Here is a 16,025-nt window from a genome sequence, read left to right as displayed (position 1 = left end):
CCTCCATCTATAATATACAAAATTCACCATCGCATTTCCTTTAATTAAAATTGAATTTCTTCTTTGGAATTTCCTTTTCGGTAATATAAGTATCTTCTCTTATATTGAATAGCTCTGAGTGCATATACCTTATAGTGATTCATCAAAACTTATAAAATCTGTGAGGGATTCGAATTTCACAATCTCTCTCACAAGGAATTTGTAAAAAGGAAAAAGAAACGCAAAATGTCTTTTGCAAGATAGCAAGTGGTATGACATTCGAAAGATGGAGGAAAAAAAAAGGAATAATTTTCTGTGGAAAGTAGAGGAATGGAGATGCGAAAAGTGCCCCACTTCGAGGATTATCTTGTCAGAGCGAGGAGCAAACTGAGAGAGAATAGCAATTCCCGTATCAATTTTTAATGGAGACAGCCGAGGGACTCAAAAGGGGATGAATTGAAAGATTCTTAAGGAGCAACTTTCCCGACATTCGCATCACAATTGAATAAGACAGAAAGAGTGGTTTCACAAGGAACACAACTCCTTTAGCCTCAATTCTTCGTCACACCACCACGCAGAAGGGTGCCGTCGCCTTATGACTTTTAACAAGATAAGCAAGGCAAGAATAAATTTTGTAACGGTAAGAATAATTTGCAAAAACCCATAAATACTGCATTTTATCAACATTCTATGCTGGGTTATAATGTAAGATAAATTACCCTAAAATAATAAATTAATTTTAGTGATTAAAAGAGTTAAACTTAAATGCTTTAAATTTTCCAGAAAAAAGCTCTTCTAAATGGAACTAAATTACTCGATAGAGGTTTTTTTTTGTGTTAGATCATTGAACTTTTGAGGGATTTTAATTGTAGTTTTATGCCTTCATCCCATGACAATTGAAGGATAAAGCACTAAATTTCACTTTTATGGCCCTTTCTTTGCTCACCCCAAGGATAGCGCTAACAGAGACCCATAAAGATGTCGAATTGAAAGCAAGGGACAATAAATTCAGTGGCGACTGTTGGTTAGAGAAAAAAAAGTTAACGCAAAAAACGCTCTTATATTTATACCAGCGAGTACCATCTATAAAATATTAATTCCGAATATAATATTGAGTGCGACACGTGTTTTTTGTGAGATAATAATTCAATTTCTGCTGAAAGCCGATGTGATATGTGAAGTATAAACCATTGAGAGCATCGATGATGGAATATCGATGAATTACGCACAATATTGAGAGTCTCCCCATTTGGAAGAGAGACGATAGAATCGTTCTTCTTCAACTTTTCCGTGACAATTGCACGCAATAGGAAAATTGTTCGTCAAAAGGATGACTCTCAAAACACACGACAACGATTGATTTCAATATACAAAAGTGAAGAAAAGAGGCGTAAATTGTATTTTTACCGTACTTACCAGGCAAAATATAATGAAAATGGTTTTATTTAGCTTCCTAAATGTTCTACTTAGAATTTAAGATGTCCTTTCCAAAACATCTTTTAAAAAAATTCCTAGACAGCCTAAATTCTCAAGGATAATTGAGTAAATAAATATAATTAAGCTACAAAGCAGGATAAATTATACCTAATTATGTGAAAATAAAGAACCTGAACCCTTCTGGAAGAAATTAAATCTTTGAATTTGATTCAACTTATCGACGAACCTTTCCACTGAACCCTTCCATACAATTGAGAAAAGTCCCAAGAAGATAATCATAAAACTTGAATCACGCAAAAGTTCTTGGCCAATGGTGGTGTAAATTTTAAAGGAAACTGCCGACAATAGAAATTGATTTGAATTTTCAGACGCATTTTCCTTCCCTGATTTCCCACACTCTGCTGAAAAGCATTTCAACATCACAATTGTGTCGTACCATGTTCTAAATAGTACATAGGACCAAAAAGAGGCTTCGCCGCCACACGGGACAAACTTTCTCCGTTTGAGCTTTCTTCTCTCATAAATTCTTCGTCTTTATGCTTTCTTCTCTCCCTTCTTTCGTAAAGCACGTGCAATAAAATTTCCCCTTGTCTGCGGGCAACGGGGCGGAGGACATTGTTGTCCGGGAAGTGAAAAAGCGTGAGCTAAATGTGTGTCCTCATGAAGGAAATTGCTTAGGTGGGGCGCATGACAAGGGGGTGGGGGATAGAGAGGTGAGGGTATATTATGAGAATTCACTGTCGCACGCCTCAAAATGATGATGGGAGAAGTCATTGGCGGGAAAAGGTGTGCCATACGTGGAAATTGCAACCGAAATGCTTCCCTATCATAAATCAAGCCTTCCAAAAAGGGGAAAGTAGAACACGTGCTGCGACAACTAAGAGACATCTCAATAAAATCTAACCAAGCGTCACGATGCTACACCCCGACTAACTTGCCATCGTACCAGGTGCCCCCATCTCACGTAATTTGCTACAAATCTGCTGTGCAAACTAATGCAAAATAAAAATTGTTTTCAAACTATAATTTATGTGTAAGAAACATTAAAAATTAACTAGGATTATAATTAATTTTGAAAAAGGGATTAAATTATATTCAAGTTTATGAACAAAATTTAAAGCTATAAAAAATTGCGTTATAAAGCTTTTTTACGAAAAAGCTTCTTGGAAAATCCTGCGAAAAAAATGTTTCATCTAATAAATTAAATAAGATTACATTTTCACTCAAAAAAAATCTATAATTTTAGGAATTTAAATTTGCACAATCTGCTTGAAGGCAGGCTTACTTAATCTCATGGAAGCTTAAATTTTTTTCCCCAAATTGTCCGCATGAGATTTATGAGAAATGCGGAGAATCCTCATAATTCGTCTTATTAAATCCCCTTCTCTCCATTCACAAAGTTCCCGGAAAAAAAGCTCACCCGCACAGAAAAAGTGAACAAAAGTACGAGGAGAACTTTTTTCTCTCATCACACCATCACTTACGAGATGTCAAATTGATCTCATGACACGAAATAAGTAGCTAAGTGCTAAATTGTGGGGTTGGCGAAAAGTATCGCAAAAATATGTTCTCACACACAATCTCCATGCGATAACAATAAATATGAAGCCATCTGAAATGTTGCTGCTTATGGGGTGCTATTCGTCGCTATTTGTTCCCCCTCAACGTCTTTTTTTGTGGTACAAAAAAGTTCCCCCATAGAGCTTCAAAATCTCTTATTCATCTCTACTGACAACTTATGCTAAAAATTTTCGCCCCAAAATTCTCAAAGACTATAAAGAATTATTTGCACGGTAGGCACGCATTTTGCCAACGTTGCCCATTTTCATTCCTTCTCCACATTCACAGTGTCATCGCCTTTTTTTCACGTCTGGCAAAATATATAGAATAAATCAGAGGCAGGTGAAATCAGAGAGAGAGTGGTGATATCTTAGTCAAGAATTCCTTAATACAGAGGCATGAGACAGAGAGAGCATAAGGTAAAAGAGATGCTTCTTGAATCGAGTACCGCGCGCGCCCAATAAATGAATATAAAATTCCTTTGTGATAAGGGGAAATATCCGCGAAAGAGAAGAAGAAATCCAGACGTCGGTGCGGTGGTGGATATTAAAATTGAATAATCTTCTCATTTTGTCGACTTTCAATCGCATTTTTCCCGCAGCGTTCCAGAGAGAAGTTAGCAAAAAGATTTGTTGTCGTTAGCATAAAATACAGTGAGGAGCATAATACAAAATTTATCCCCAATAAGAGGTTTAAAAAAAATTTATATTGAAAGATTTTGGACGTTATTTAAGCCTAGCTGCTTCCGAAAAGAAAGGGAATCTGCAAATTAAACTAAAAATTTGAATTTGAATTTTAATCCCAATTCTTTTATTCTAAAGGAACAAGGAATAGAATGAAAATTAAAATTTTCTCTATAGGAAAAAATATTTTTTCATCAAACTCCTTGTAAAAATATACCAGATTTATTGAGATAATTTTGTTCTCAAGTGTAAGTCTGTCGTACCACAAAAAAAAAGAATAAAATTATACAGAAAATCCCAGGGAAGGTTTTAAGTGATTTTCTTCGTCGTCATCTCAAATGCTCTCCTCAAGCTTTTCAAGTGTGGCCACAGATGATAAAAAATACCCCCAAAATTTTACTGAAGCAGACACCACCAGCTGGAGGGAATAAAATAATATTTTTCATACTAAAAAAAGATGAAATTCTCAAGACGTTCAATTTGGAATTATGCTGCAGAAAAAGGATTACGAATGTTGCTCTCTTTTATGAGAGCTTTTCTTAACTCACCCCATCTCCTGCTTGACAAGACGTTTGTAAGAAAAAAAAATCCCATAAAGGACTATTTAATAAATTCCACATGATAGAGCTTCTTTCTGAGAAACTGAGAGGAATTTTAAATCGAAAAAAAATTCGTAGAAATTATAAAGAATCGTTTAGAAAATCTAATTTAAAAAGTTAACATCAAAATTGGTTTCTGATTAAAAACTCTGGCGGTGAAATGTAAATTAAACTTTATTCCGTGTATCGGGGTAATTTTCAATTTTGCGGCGCAAAAGCTCAAAGAGGGAATGTAAAGTTATTCATAAAGCTTCCAGAGTGGTTAATTAGAGGTTTTTCTCTGCTCATCATTTGCAACATTTAATTGTACACGCATAATGGGAGCAGAATGTAATTTGGATCACCATTAAAAATTTCCCTTTTGTTAATCAAACTTTCAATATTAAATAATACTTTGAAAGCTATAAGTATATAATGTACCATTACATTCATATACGATTCTATTATGTACATTCAAACTGGGGCATCAATTTAATAATAATTGCTTGAAAGCCTTCCCAAGATTGGAAAAAGTTTTCCTCCGACGTGAAATCCTTCCGTGTGTGTATAAGTTTACTGATGTATCTTTTTTGCACCATCTAAAGTAAAACTTTTATTTGGGAGCTTTTTAGCGAAATTCTCAACTATATACATATATCCAAACTACCGTAATTGAGTTCTCCATTTTTGAGAGGAAGCAGAGAAAATTGCGGAAAAGCTCTTGTTGGGTATTTTTCATAATGTTGGTTAGCAGAAGTGAGCCAGAATCCCCGAGAGACATGCATTTTTAATTAAAATTGTAAATAAATTAGAAGACGTGGGCAAGCTCTCAATGGATTTACTTTATATATCTGTATTGATTAACCTGGATGTCTGTCGACACACACATAATTTCCACTGAGATTTCTTCACTCTGGGGCACGTCGGACAAAGAGATAGCATACCCCCATATAAGAATTGATGATGCTGAAGCTTCTCTGACCCAAACACTTTGGAATTTACTGCGTGTTAGGTCTGAATTATTGGCATTACCCCCAAAAATGCACAATAAATTAAACTATACGCGTTATTTAGCAAGAGGCGTAAGCTCGCCTTCAACCCCTTTTATCTTCTCACAGAAGGAGTCTTTAAATTACACGTATTAATTTGATGTAGAAAATTTAAAAAATAATATTAAAAAAGCTTTTACTTATAACGTTTATTTTCTAAGTGAGAAGAATTTTTCATTTTCCAACATTTTTGTATTTCTCTTAATGTTTTTTAAAGCTTTGTATTAATATTTAAACTCAGAGACGATATTATTCTACACGAATGTTATCTAGTTATAAACGAATTTTATTGATTTAAAAATTTTAATTTTTCCTAATTAATGATTTTTGTAAGAAAAGAAAATCTTTTACATAGATAACAAAAATATTGCTTGAAAATTTATGAGTAAGAGTAAAATGATATCGATTATTGGGTCCTATTCAGCGATCAAGAAGTCCTTAAATCCTTGGAATTTCAGAAGAAATTCTTGAATTTTTAAGGATTTTTTGGTTTCTAAACTTATTCTAATTTATAAAATTATTTTTACTATTCCTTGGTAGTTTTAATCTAAATCTTCATCAAGGTTTAATAAAAGCTTATATACATCATGTCTGATTCACAAGCAAAAACCAACAGGGATAAAGCAATGTACATAGATGTAGAGAAATCAAGTAAAAAATAAGACGAAGTGTATTTAACCACCCCCAACCAAAAACTTGTGTATCACTAAAAGAGAAGTGGGGGTGGGATTGTGCAGTGGGATGAGCTTGTCTCGACAGTAGCACGACGACGATAGCGACGAAGGAGAATCTAGGTTATTGCACGACTCGGTAACATTTTCTTCGCTTTTTTTCTCTTTTTTTTCCTTTTCACACTCTTGGGGCGCTTCTTCGCGGCGGCGGATCATCGATCCGTAGAACGTGGAAAAATTTTTGAAATGAACTTTTTTTCTTCTCATGTGGGTACTACTTAAACAGGACACTTGCCTCACAATTAGCATCCATCGACGGGATCCGTCGGCTACTCTTTAATAGCAGCGCGTGGTTTCGCAATGGAGTAGCGCGTGAGCCGATTGAGGAGGGAGACGGTGTGTAGATGAGAGGGTGGTTTAGTTGAGAAAAAAATTTAAATACACACACAGAGTCACAGGTGAGAAAATTGGGGGCACCGATTGCCCAACCGTGGCAACCGCACTCCTCAAAGTTCAACCGTCAACTGCTCCACAAACATGCCAAGCAGTGAATTTTTGATAGCACTACGGTTGGCCGCCCCTGCGCACTAATGCGACACCGACAGAGCTTTGCTCCACTTTCACCGCAACTGTGAGGGGCAGAAAGCTCCCGGTGACGTCACAGCCCCAGGAGCTTTGTCCCCCCATACCGCGATACAGCGACGATCTGTAGCGTGTCGTCGGGGACAAGTGCTCAGCGATAGGGGCTCAATGATGGAGTGTACAAGTGGTGTGTACGATAAGATGCTCTGATAGTGGAATCTCCACGACATGTAAGCCGAAACGACGACCAAGAGTTTTAAAAATAATTTCATTCTTCTATCTTTTAATTATTTTTTGCATAAATTCTTTTTAAATATAATAATAAAAAAGAACATAAAAGCAACAACAAAAAAACATTGTTTGATATCAATCATTTAGTAAATTAATATGGAATGCTACTCACCTTTCAACGGAAGTTCAAGGAACTCATAGTTCAATAACTATCAAGTCGTTGTCTCCTAAAAACTTCCATTGTTCACTATGCGTGAAAATTTCTTTCAATCCATTCACAACAATCAAGGGACAACAATACACACATGATTAATTTCCTTAATTCATTGCTATTCAATAAACTAAATGGACAGTTGTATTGAGCGCAAAGACACAGCTAAAAGAATCAAAAGTTTTTATGTGATTGCAACGGTTTCCCAGCGAAAAACTCTTTCCCGCCAAAAACTGCTAAAACGACTCCCAGTACCTCATAAGTACTTATGGGAGTGATAAGACGTCTTCGAGGTGATACGCGGGGCTTCAGAATAGCCAGTTTAAATTAGTCCGTCTCAGAAGAAGAATGAAAACCTCGAGTAAATTGAAGAAATTGTGGGATTTTGAACAGAATCACGACAAAGGGAGTATCTCATCTCTCTGGTCAGTGGTTCTTCTCATTATTTGTGTATCCCTATATTGCCTCTCTGTCCTCAAGTTCAAATCCCTCCCAAATGTGGTACCTGATTCGACTCATGATCGCTTCAGTGGATTACGCGCTAAGGACTACCTGAGAAATTTAACTAGTCTAGGACCAAGAGTTGGGGGTAGTAGTGCAAATGAATTGGGAACTGTTAGCCTTCTTGTGGAGTGGTTGACGGAAATTAAGAGTGTTGCCGAAGCTAATGGTCGTAGCCTCGATGTGGATGTTCAAGTAGCCGACGGAAGTCTCATGATAGGCTACAGTGCCAGTTCCCTCGTAGCCGTTTATCGTGGTGTTAAAAATGTTGTAGCTCGTCTGAGACCTGGACAGGATACACCGCAAAATGCTCTTCTACTAAATGCCCACTTTGATACAGTACCCACGAGTGAGGGTGGCGGCGACGACGGCTCCATGTGCGCCGTGATGCTGGAAATGTTGGCCCAATTGGCTCACTCTCCGAATCAACTTCAACATTCCGTCATCTTCCTCTTTAATGGATTTGAGGAAAATGCTCTGCAGGGTTCACATGCCTTCATCACACAGCATCCTTGGCGGAGTTCCGTCAGAGCGGTCCTTAATCTCGAAGCAGCTGGAAATGGAGGGCGTGAGATGGTTTTCCAAGCAGGACCACGACATCCATGGCTCATGAATGTAAGTCGTTAGTATTTAATTATTGACTCTTAAGTGGTGAACCAGTAAATTTACTACTTCAACCACACTTTCTCCTATTTTATTTATTTAAAAATCAAGTGTGTTGATTAGATAGGTCTACCTACCAACATAATTGTGTTCTTGACTTTCTAAAGCAGAGAGCTTGAGTATACTGACCTAACACAATTCAATTAAAATTAAAATGGTATAAGAAAAGGAGCAACGTAGCTATAAGTATATCTTCGTTATTTATAGAATGATTTTGAAGAGCTTCAATAAATCGAACCTATAAAAAAATATTTCTTGTTTCTAATGCTTCTAATGCGTATTTCAGAGCCATAAATTTTGATAAAATGAATCATTGATAGTGCTATTTGTGGCATTCCCAAAATCCCCCTTTTTATCAAGAGAACAAATAGCGAATATTTTGATTAAAATAAGCTTCAGGTCAGTTTTATCAAAGATAAAAATAAAAGCAAAGTCAATCATAACGCGTCCAGTTATTAGAGTTGGTATACCACAACGCGGATGGGTCAGTCTATGCGTTGTAATTTAATTTGTGAGTAGTATTAGTAGGCAAGGTCGATTTTTTGTAAAATTTAGCAATTTGACAGATTAAAATGCTTATATCTTAAGTTCTAATAGACCTACAGAAATTTCTTGACTAGTTCTGGAAAGGTATTGAAATAAGCTATAATCTAACATATATTTCGATACATTTCAAGGTCACCTCCAGAACACAAAATGGCGGATTTTTGTTTCACCAAAACAGTATTTTGCACTTTTTGTCCTCAAGGAATGGTTCTAGAGGTTTCTGATGTTCCAGAAAGTTGTAGAGTTTTGTAAAACCTTCAATTTGATACTAAGATGAGCAAAATCGGTCAAGCCGTTCAAGAGATATGGCTCTTAGAACTTTTCAAATACAAGAATTTTTCAAATGGCCATATCTTCTAAACGGCGTCATAGATTTTCTTCATTTTCGGACTGGTGAAAGATATTGAGTCAGGCTACAACATATCAAAAATTCAAGGAAATCTATGATCGGAATTCGAAGATATTGCCCCTTAAAGTTAGGCAATTTTTGTTTTTGTTTTTAGCGCCTCTTGCGGATGTTTTTGAAACTTGAAATGTTCTAAACAGTTGTAGGGCTTCTCAATACCTTTCATTTGATACCAAGATGGTCAAAATCGGTCAAGCCGTTCTCGAGATATATCGAAAAAACACTTTTTGCTTTAGACCGCCATATTTGCTAAACGACTTGACCGATTGTCAAGTATGAATTGTTGATGAAAATATCTCACTGAGCTCTACAACATAATAAAATTTCAGACCTCTAGCTATAAGGGAAGTGGTTGACGGTATTTCAAAATGGCGGACGGCGGCCATCTTGGATTTTGAAAATGCGAAAAAATGAAATTTTACACCCACATTTCTATAGAAAATTTCAAACCGGAAGTCTCTATCTGTTACTGTTCTCGAGTTATAAGGCAAAGTTTGGACCACCGGAAGGCCGGCCGGAAGGCCGGCCGGCAGGCCGGCCGGATCAAAAATTTTCCACCACCATTTTCGTAATGTGGGATGTCTAAAACGTGCTCATACCAAGTTTGAGCCCGATCTGAGGTGGTCGGTTTTTCAGACGATTACAATACTTGGTATGCCACGATTGTGGTATACCAACTAAAAGGATATTATTAATTTTTTAATTTTTGTTTTTATTTGGGTTTTAATCAAGAATTTTAGTGACTTCATCAACCAGATACATCATATCTGACTCAACCTTTATCATAGCGATTAGCTATCGATACAAACAAGCAATATAAATAAAAGCAATCCAAATGATAAGGCGAATTTTTGATTACCTGTATAAGACGTATTGAAGTCATTGAAATACGTGTAATGATAATTGCATCATTACCTGATTTATCTAAATCTGAAATGCAAAATAATTTTTCAGCACTATAAAAGAACAGTCCCCCGCCCTTATGCATCTACAATGGCCGAGGAAATGTTTCAAGCAGAGCTAATTCCTTCAGATACTGATTTTCGAATCTTCAGAGACTACGGACGCATTCCTGGAATGGACTTGGCCTTCACCTACAATGGCTACCTCTACCACACTGAGTACGATACTGAAGAGAATTTCCCAGCTGACAGTCTTCAGCATGCTGGTGAAAATGTTCTTCCTCTTGTTGAATCCTTAGCTTCAAGTGAGGAGCTCAAGGATACACAGAAGCACGAAGACGGAAATGTGGTTTTCTATGATTTCTTCAATGTAGCCCTAATTTACTACACCGAAAAAACTGGGATCATCATAAATTCAATCCTGTCTGCACTTGGAATTATTCTGATAGGAGTTTCATGTTTTTTCTTCATCCGCCACGGAGAAATCTCCGTTGTTACATTTGCCAGAGAATTTGGCTTCACGATGATCATTCAGATGCTGTCGTTGGCTATTGGAGCTGGTCTTGTGATGCTAGCTGCTGTTATCTACAACGCAGCTGGTCGTCCACTATCGTGGTTTTCGTCATCTTACCTCCTCTTCTTCCTCTACTTCTGCCCATTCTTCCTGGGATTATCAATTGGACCAGCATGCTTTGTGGGCTTCAGAAAAAATAATCCCCTCACGTTATCCATCAATGCCCAACTCTTTCTGCACATTCAACATCTCTACTATATTCTCGTCTTGGTTGCTCTGTCTGGAAGGAACATTCGATCCAGTTTCCTCATCATGATTCCGGTGTTCTTCTACAATGCCAGCCTTCTCATCAATATCCTCTTCAAGTTCCAATCAAAACGAGGCGCCTGGATGTATGTCCACCTCCTGTGCCAGATAATACCTTTCATGTGGTTTTCTACAAATTCTGTTGCACAATTTTCGACATTTATCCCGATGCAAGGCCGGAGTGGTGCAGGTAATCCGGAAATCCTTATGGCTGTCTTCTGTATCATGTACGGCGTCTTCTTGGGAGGCTACCTGGTTCCTTTAATCACCATGTTCCGAAGCCCTAGGATCACAACTCTGCTTTTTGTCCTACTCTGGATTGTTGGGATAATCCTAATGGTCACTCCGCTAGGCTTTCCATTCCGTGAAGCTAAGGCACCGCAGCGAGTTGCCTTTTACGTGAGTTACTAATTTTTTTAGTTAATTTTAATTTATCTTAAAAAAGAGTTTACTTGCAGCATATGAACCGGCAGTTTCATGAACTCTCTGGAGGCGTACGTCGCGCTGATTCTGGCTTCTTCGTCTCCACTGGTGACTCATTTGGACAATCAGCAATTCAGGATACACTTGGTACATCGCAAGATTTAAATGATGAATGCGCAAAAGAATTTCTATGTGGCTTCCCCTTCAGTATATCTTCTGGGTACTCACAGCTCAATAATATTTCTACAAACTCATTTGCTAATTAACTAATTCACATTCCAGTTCTTGGTATCCAGCCGACCTGGCAACAATTCCAGACACAGATGTGGCTCTCACATTAACTCAGAGAGAAGATTTAGCTGATGGCTCTGTTGTCTTGCACTTTGCACTCCAAGGACCAGATAGGATGTCTCTGCTGATTTCTCCAGAACCCGAAGGAATCCTTAGCGAATGGAGTTTTGAAGAGCCCGTTCCAAATCGCTCCAATGGCACCTACAGCTACAGATCGGCGTTATTCATCACCTATACGAATTTTAAGTTGGGCGTCTCACAGCCTAGTGATACCACGGAATTTTGGCTGAAAATCACAAATGCACCAAATGTGGGGAAAGTTCTGGATATATCAGTGACTGCGCACTATATTTGGCATCAAGATGCAAAATCCAGTGAATTCCAATCTAAAGTTGACGCTTTACCATCTTGGACAACCGTGCAATCATGGATTGTGTCTTACGATGCTTATGAATTTTGACCGTTTGTCAAGAATTTGTGATTGATTTAATTGATTTTTCAACGTTATCAATAATAATAAAGTGATAAATTAAGCATTTTTGCTTCGTATTTAGGCAGTCTTTTGAATTCTGGCGGGATTTTATTTAAACGTGCCTAAAGCTATGCACTCTGCTGTTGTAACCCAGGTACCCCAGGAATGAGGAGGGTGAGAATTACCGTGCGAGGAGGAATGTCAGATAAGAACGCCAATGACCGGCGTCTCTCTCTTTTGAAGATATTCCACTTGATCTCCGGCAGTCGTGCTTAATCTCTCTCTCGTTGTTATCATAGCAATTTATTTCTTTATCTAATCAGTTTGAGTTTTCGTTGGTGATCAATTGAACTATTGGACCATTTCAGTACGAATCTACCTGACCACGATGGAGGACCCTCCGCAAAAATCATCCGAAGACGTACCAGATACATCTGAGAGAATTTACCCAAAAATCAGGTAATTTTCCATTTTAATTCAAACACTTCTTAAGCATTCGCTTTGTGTCTGTCCCGTCCCTGAGGACCTCTACAATATCCTTCAGGGAGCTTTTATACACTTTCACGAAAACTTTCCAGAGATGTCTCATGGGGCGGAGACTTAAGGAGACGAGGGGCATCAGAGAGTCTTCGATTGCAGTGGTAATGATCATTTACAAATTTTCTGTGTGGATCATCTTGGCTAAAAAATAATCCTTTTTGGGAATTAATGGAAAAAGGAAGTTCTTTGTGATCTCAAGATCTGTACAAATTCGACCTTTCTTTTTTTTTCTATTTTTGTAAAGAAATATTTTAATTATTATGTAAATACATTTTGAAGGGCCTAACTGATTACATACTTCAACCGATCACTAAAACACATTGATATATTTGATAAGGGCAATATGGGAATATTTAAATTGTTATCACCACATTATCACTAATAATTATCGCACAAATTCACACTTATCAAGCTTATCAATAACTAATAAAAAAAATGATAAAATTTGTAAGATAATTTCAAGAAAATTAAGGGGATTTCCAAGTGATTTACTGATAAATCTCAAATTTACTGCATTATTTTCAGTGAGGAAGAAACAGTGGAGTACAATGCTGCTGATGAAGAGAGACCAAAGACAAAAAAAGAAGAATTTCTTATCCCATTTTGGGTTAGCCCAATTGGTCTTGGGATTGGAATGCTCCTCTTCTACACGGGCACTGTTGCCTTTCATTCATTGCCAGATCTCATAACACTCGCTGAAGAACGTGACAATCAGGATGCATTTATTGGTGAGCGTGCAAGGAATATGTTGGAGGAATTTGTGAAGATTGGCCCGAAGATTGTTGGGAGTGAAGCTAATGAGGTCCTTGCAGTTGAATTCATTCTTCGTGAGATTGAAACAATTGATTCCAGTCGACACTTTGCTCATACAATTGAAGTGGATGTCAGCACACACGATGGATCCTTTGGGATTGGCACCTCTACGAGCACCTACAACGAACTCCAGAATATTGTTGTGCGCGTAAAACCTAGCCAAGGGCCAACTCCAGCAGCTACTCTACTCGTCAATTCGCACTATGACACCGTACCTACGAGCCCTGGAGCATCAGATGCGGGTATCATGGTGGTTGTGATGCTGGAAACACTGAGGAAAATTGTTCAGAGCCCCACAGCTCATCGTCACAATATTGTCTTCCTGTTTAATGGTGCCGAAGAGATTGGCCTGAAAGCAGCACATGGATTTATCACAGGGCATCCATGGAGGCATAACATTACGGCGTTGGTAAACTTGGACTCGAGTGGTAGTGGGGGGCGAGAGATTCTCTTCCAAGCTGGACCAGGAGCTCCGTGGCTGCTGAATCTCTATGCAAAGTACGCCAAACATCCTTATGGTGCTGCAATGGGTGAAGAACTCTTCCAGAGCGGCTTTGTCCCATCAGACACAGATTTTCGCATTTTCCGAGATTTTGGTGGCGTCCAAGGTAATTACTAAGACGACTTTTTCTTTTTGCAATTATTAGAGTTATTCATTAACCCATTTTATCTATCCATCAGGTCTCGATATGGCGTACTCGTACAACGGATATGTGTACCATACAAAATATGATCGCTTCGAGACGATCCACAAGGGAACATTTCAGCACACAGGCGATAACGTCTTAGCATTGGTCAAGGGAATGGCCAATTCTCTCGAATTAGACGTGAATGCTGAGCTTCCAACCGGCCCTGTTGTGTTCTTTGATTTTATGGGATGGTTCATGATCTCCTACACTGAAGTAGTGGGTATGATCATCAACAGCTTGATCGTCATCCTTCTCATCGTGATCGTCGGATTCTCCGTCTATTCTATGTGTCGATCAGAAGGAATTTCATTCCAAACAGGTCTATGGGTATGTCTATAAATGAGGCTAAGTCGATCTAAATACTTGAGATCTTATTTTCTCTATCTCCCAACCAGGAACTGCTCGAAATTCTAGGAATACATCTTGCATCAATAGCCGTAGGAATAGGCCTCTGTTTACTGCTTATGGTGATCTATCGCGCTACTGGAAGATCCTTGGCTTTCTACTCGGAACTATGGCTTCTCTATGGCATCTACTTTTCTCCATTCTACCTGGGACTAGCCCTAGGACCTGTACTCTACTTAACACTGAGAAAGAAACTCCCATTGCGCGTGAGCCAAGAAGTGCAGCTGTTCCTTCATGCAAATGCCCTCATCCTTGGGCTCGTTTTGATCGTCATGACAGCCGCGGGGATCAGATCAGCATACCTCCTGCTGACACCTCTTATCTTCTACTGCGCTTCAAGTGGAATTAGTGCGATCTTCGGTCTTATCAATCATCGCCGTGTTGGGTGGATTTACTTCCACATCCTTGGCGTTGTGCTGCCTTTCATCTTCTACGCATATCTGTCGACAATTGCTTTCACCACTTTCATTCCAATGGCAGGACGCGATGGTCCGGAGAGTAGTCTCGATATGATTCTGGTTATTTTTAGCTGCGCAATGGCTTTCTTCCTTGGTGGATTTATCGTGCCACTAATTGGGCTCTGCACTCGCCGGTGGTGGGTCTATGGAGGACTCTTTGGGGTCTTTACGATTGTTGGAATAATCCTCCTAGCAACTCCCATAGGATTCCCATATCGAGCTGAGACTTCTCCTCAGCGCTACTGGATCTTCCACACAAGCAGAAATTTCCATGAATTCGGTACTAATAACGTACGTAAATCCGATTCAGGATATATGCTCCTTGCCATGGATACGAATTCTTATCCATCTTTTGTGGAAGTAAGTGCAATTGGGTTTTTTTTTATTTTGTGCTATCCTGCTAAACTCTGTGATTTTTACAGGAGTATGTTCCGGAAATGAAAGATGCTCAAACTGTGGAGGAAGAATGCGAGAAGGAGATCTTCTGTGGCTTTCCATTCTACAGAGCTGGTATGCTACGTGATGCAGAGCACGTACATTGGATCCCGGCTGCTCCGCCACATCTCAACAGTAGCATCACCCTGACGAGAATTACAAATCAAATTCCCGCAGGAAGGATGGCTTTTCAGGTGGAAGGTCCCAGTCGTGTTATGATCTACATTTCCCCAGCTGAAGGAATAAGTGTAACAGGATGGAGTTTCCAGTCGAATATCCACGGTTGGGCAATACCAAGAATGCCTGGACGACGGGGACATCCAATTGTTCACACTTCCGGAAAGATTAATCGTCCATTCTCTTTTTGGATTGAGCTAGATACCCCAGATTCATGGCCTCCAAACACCCCCCAAGTAACCATAGGTGTTTCCGGGCACTTTACACATTATGACCAGGAAAAGACTGCAGACTTTAGGCGTTTTACTGATTCCTTCCCTGATTGGGCGGATGTTACAGCTTGGATGGCTGGATATGAGGTTTTTGAGTTCTAAAGGGGAAACTTTACGTCTGACTTTACCTGATTTGGGAACCAAAGTTAAATATGTATGAATGATATATTGATGAATAAATTCATTAAAACTTGAAATATAATTTTGAAAAATGTAACTATAATGAGCTTT

General features: G+C 38.6%; 2 protein-coding genes across 3 annotated transcripts in view; one reads left to right on the top strand and one right to left on the bottom strand.

Annotated features, from left to right (window-relative positions):
- LOC129792837 (uncharacterized) overlaps positions 1-6,552 on the bottom strand; it is a 67,781-nt gene extending 61,229 nt beyond the window's left edge. The window contains exon 1 of one of the 2 annotated variants that reach the window (XM_055832207.1): positions 6,253-6,552. The gene's annotated coding sequence lies outside the window, so the exon portion shown is untranslated. The remainder of the gene's footprint in view (positions 1-6,252) is intronic. The other variant, XM_055832208.1, reaches the window with a different exon arrangement.
- Positions 6,553-7,306: 754 nt separating this feature from the next.
- On the top strand, positions 7,307-15,991 carry LOC129792316 (uncharacterized). The gene is made up of 10 exons (XM_055831226.1): positions 7,307-8,097; positions 10,052-11,218; positions 11,278-11,462; positions 11,525-11,988; positions 12,335-12,464; positions 12,584-12,646; positions 13,071-13,966; positions 14,040-14,374; positions 14,443-15,270; positions 15,333-15,991. Exons 1-10 carry the CDS (start codon positions 7,330-7,332, stop codon positions 15,894-15,896), a joined length of 5,400 nt encoding a protein of 1,799 aa, XP_055687201.1. The 5' UTR covers positions 7,307-7,329; the 3' UTR covers positions 15,897-15,991.
- Positions 15,992-16,025: the final 34 nt, after the last annotated feature.

Source organism: Lutzomyia longipalpis, chromosome 3, assembly GCF_024334085.1.
Source record: "Lutzomyia longipalpis isolate SR_M1_2022 chromosome 3, ASM2433408v1".
Lineage (NCBI taxonomy): Eukaryota > Metazoa > Arthropoda > Insecta > Diptera > Psychodidae > Lutzomyia > Lutzomyia longipalpis.
Note: the sequence above shows the minus strand (reverse complement) of the source record. Positions and strands in the feature narration are given on the sequence as shown.

Bases quoted from the DNA above. Each gene is read 5' to 3' on its own strand.
- LOC129792316 (XM_055831226.1), top strand. From the start codon at position 7,330: ATGAAAACCTCGAGTAAATTGAAGAAATTGTGGGATTTTGAACAGAAT. The intron at 11,463-11,524 runs GTACTCACAGCT...TTCACATTCCAG, and splicing joins CCCTTCAGTATATCTTCTGG to TTCTTGGTATCCAGCCGACC. The intron at 11,989-12,334 runs TTTGACCGTTTG...AATCAGTTTGAG, and splicing joins GTCTTACGATGCTTATGAAT to TTTTCGTTGGTGATCAATTG.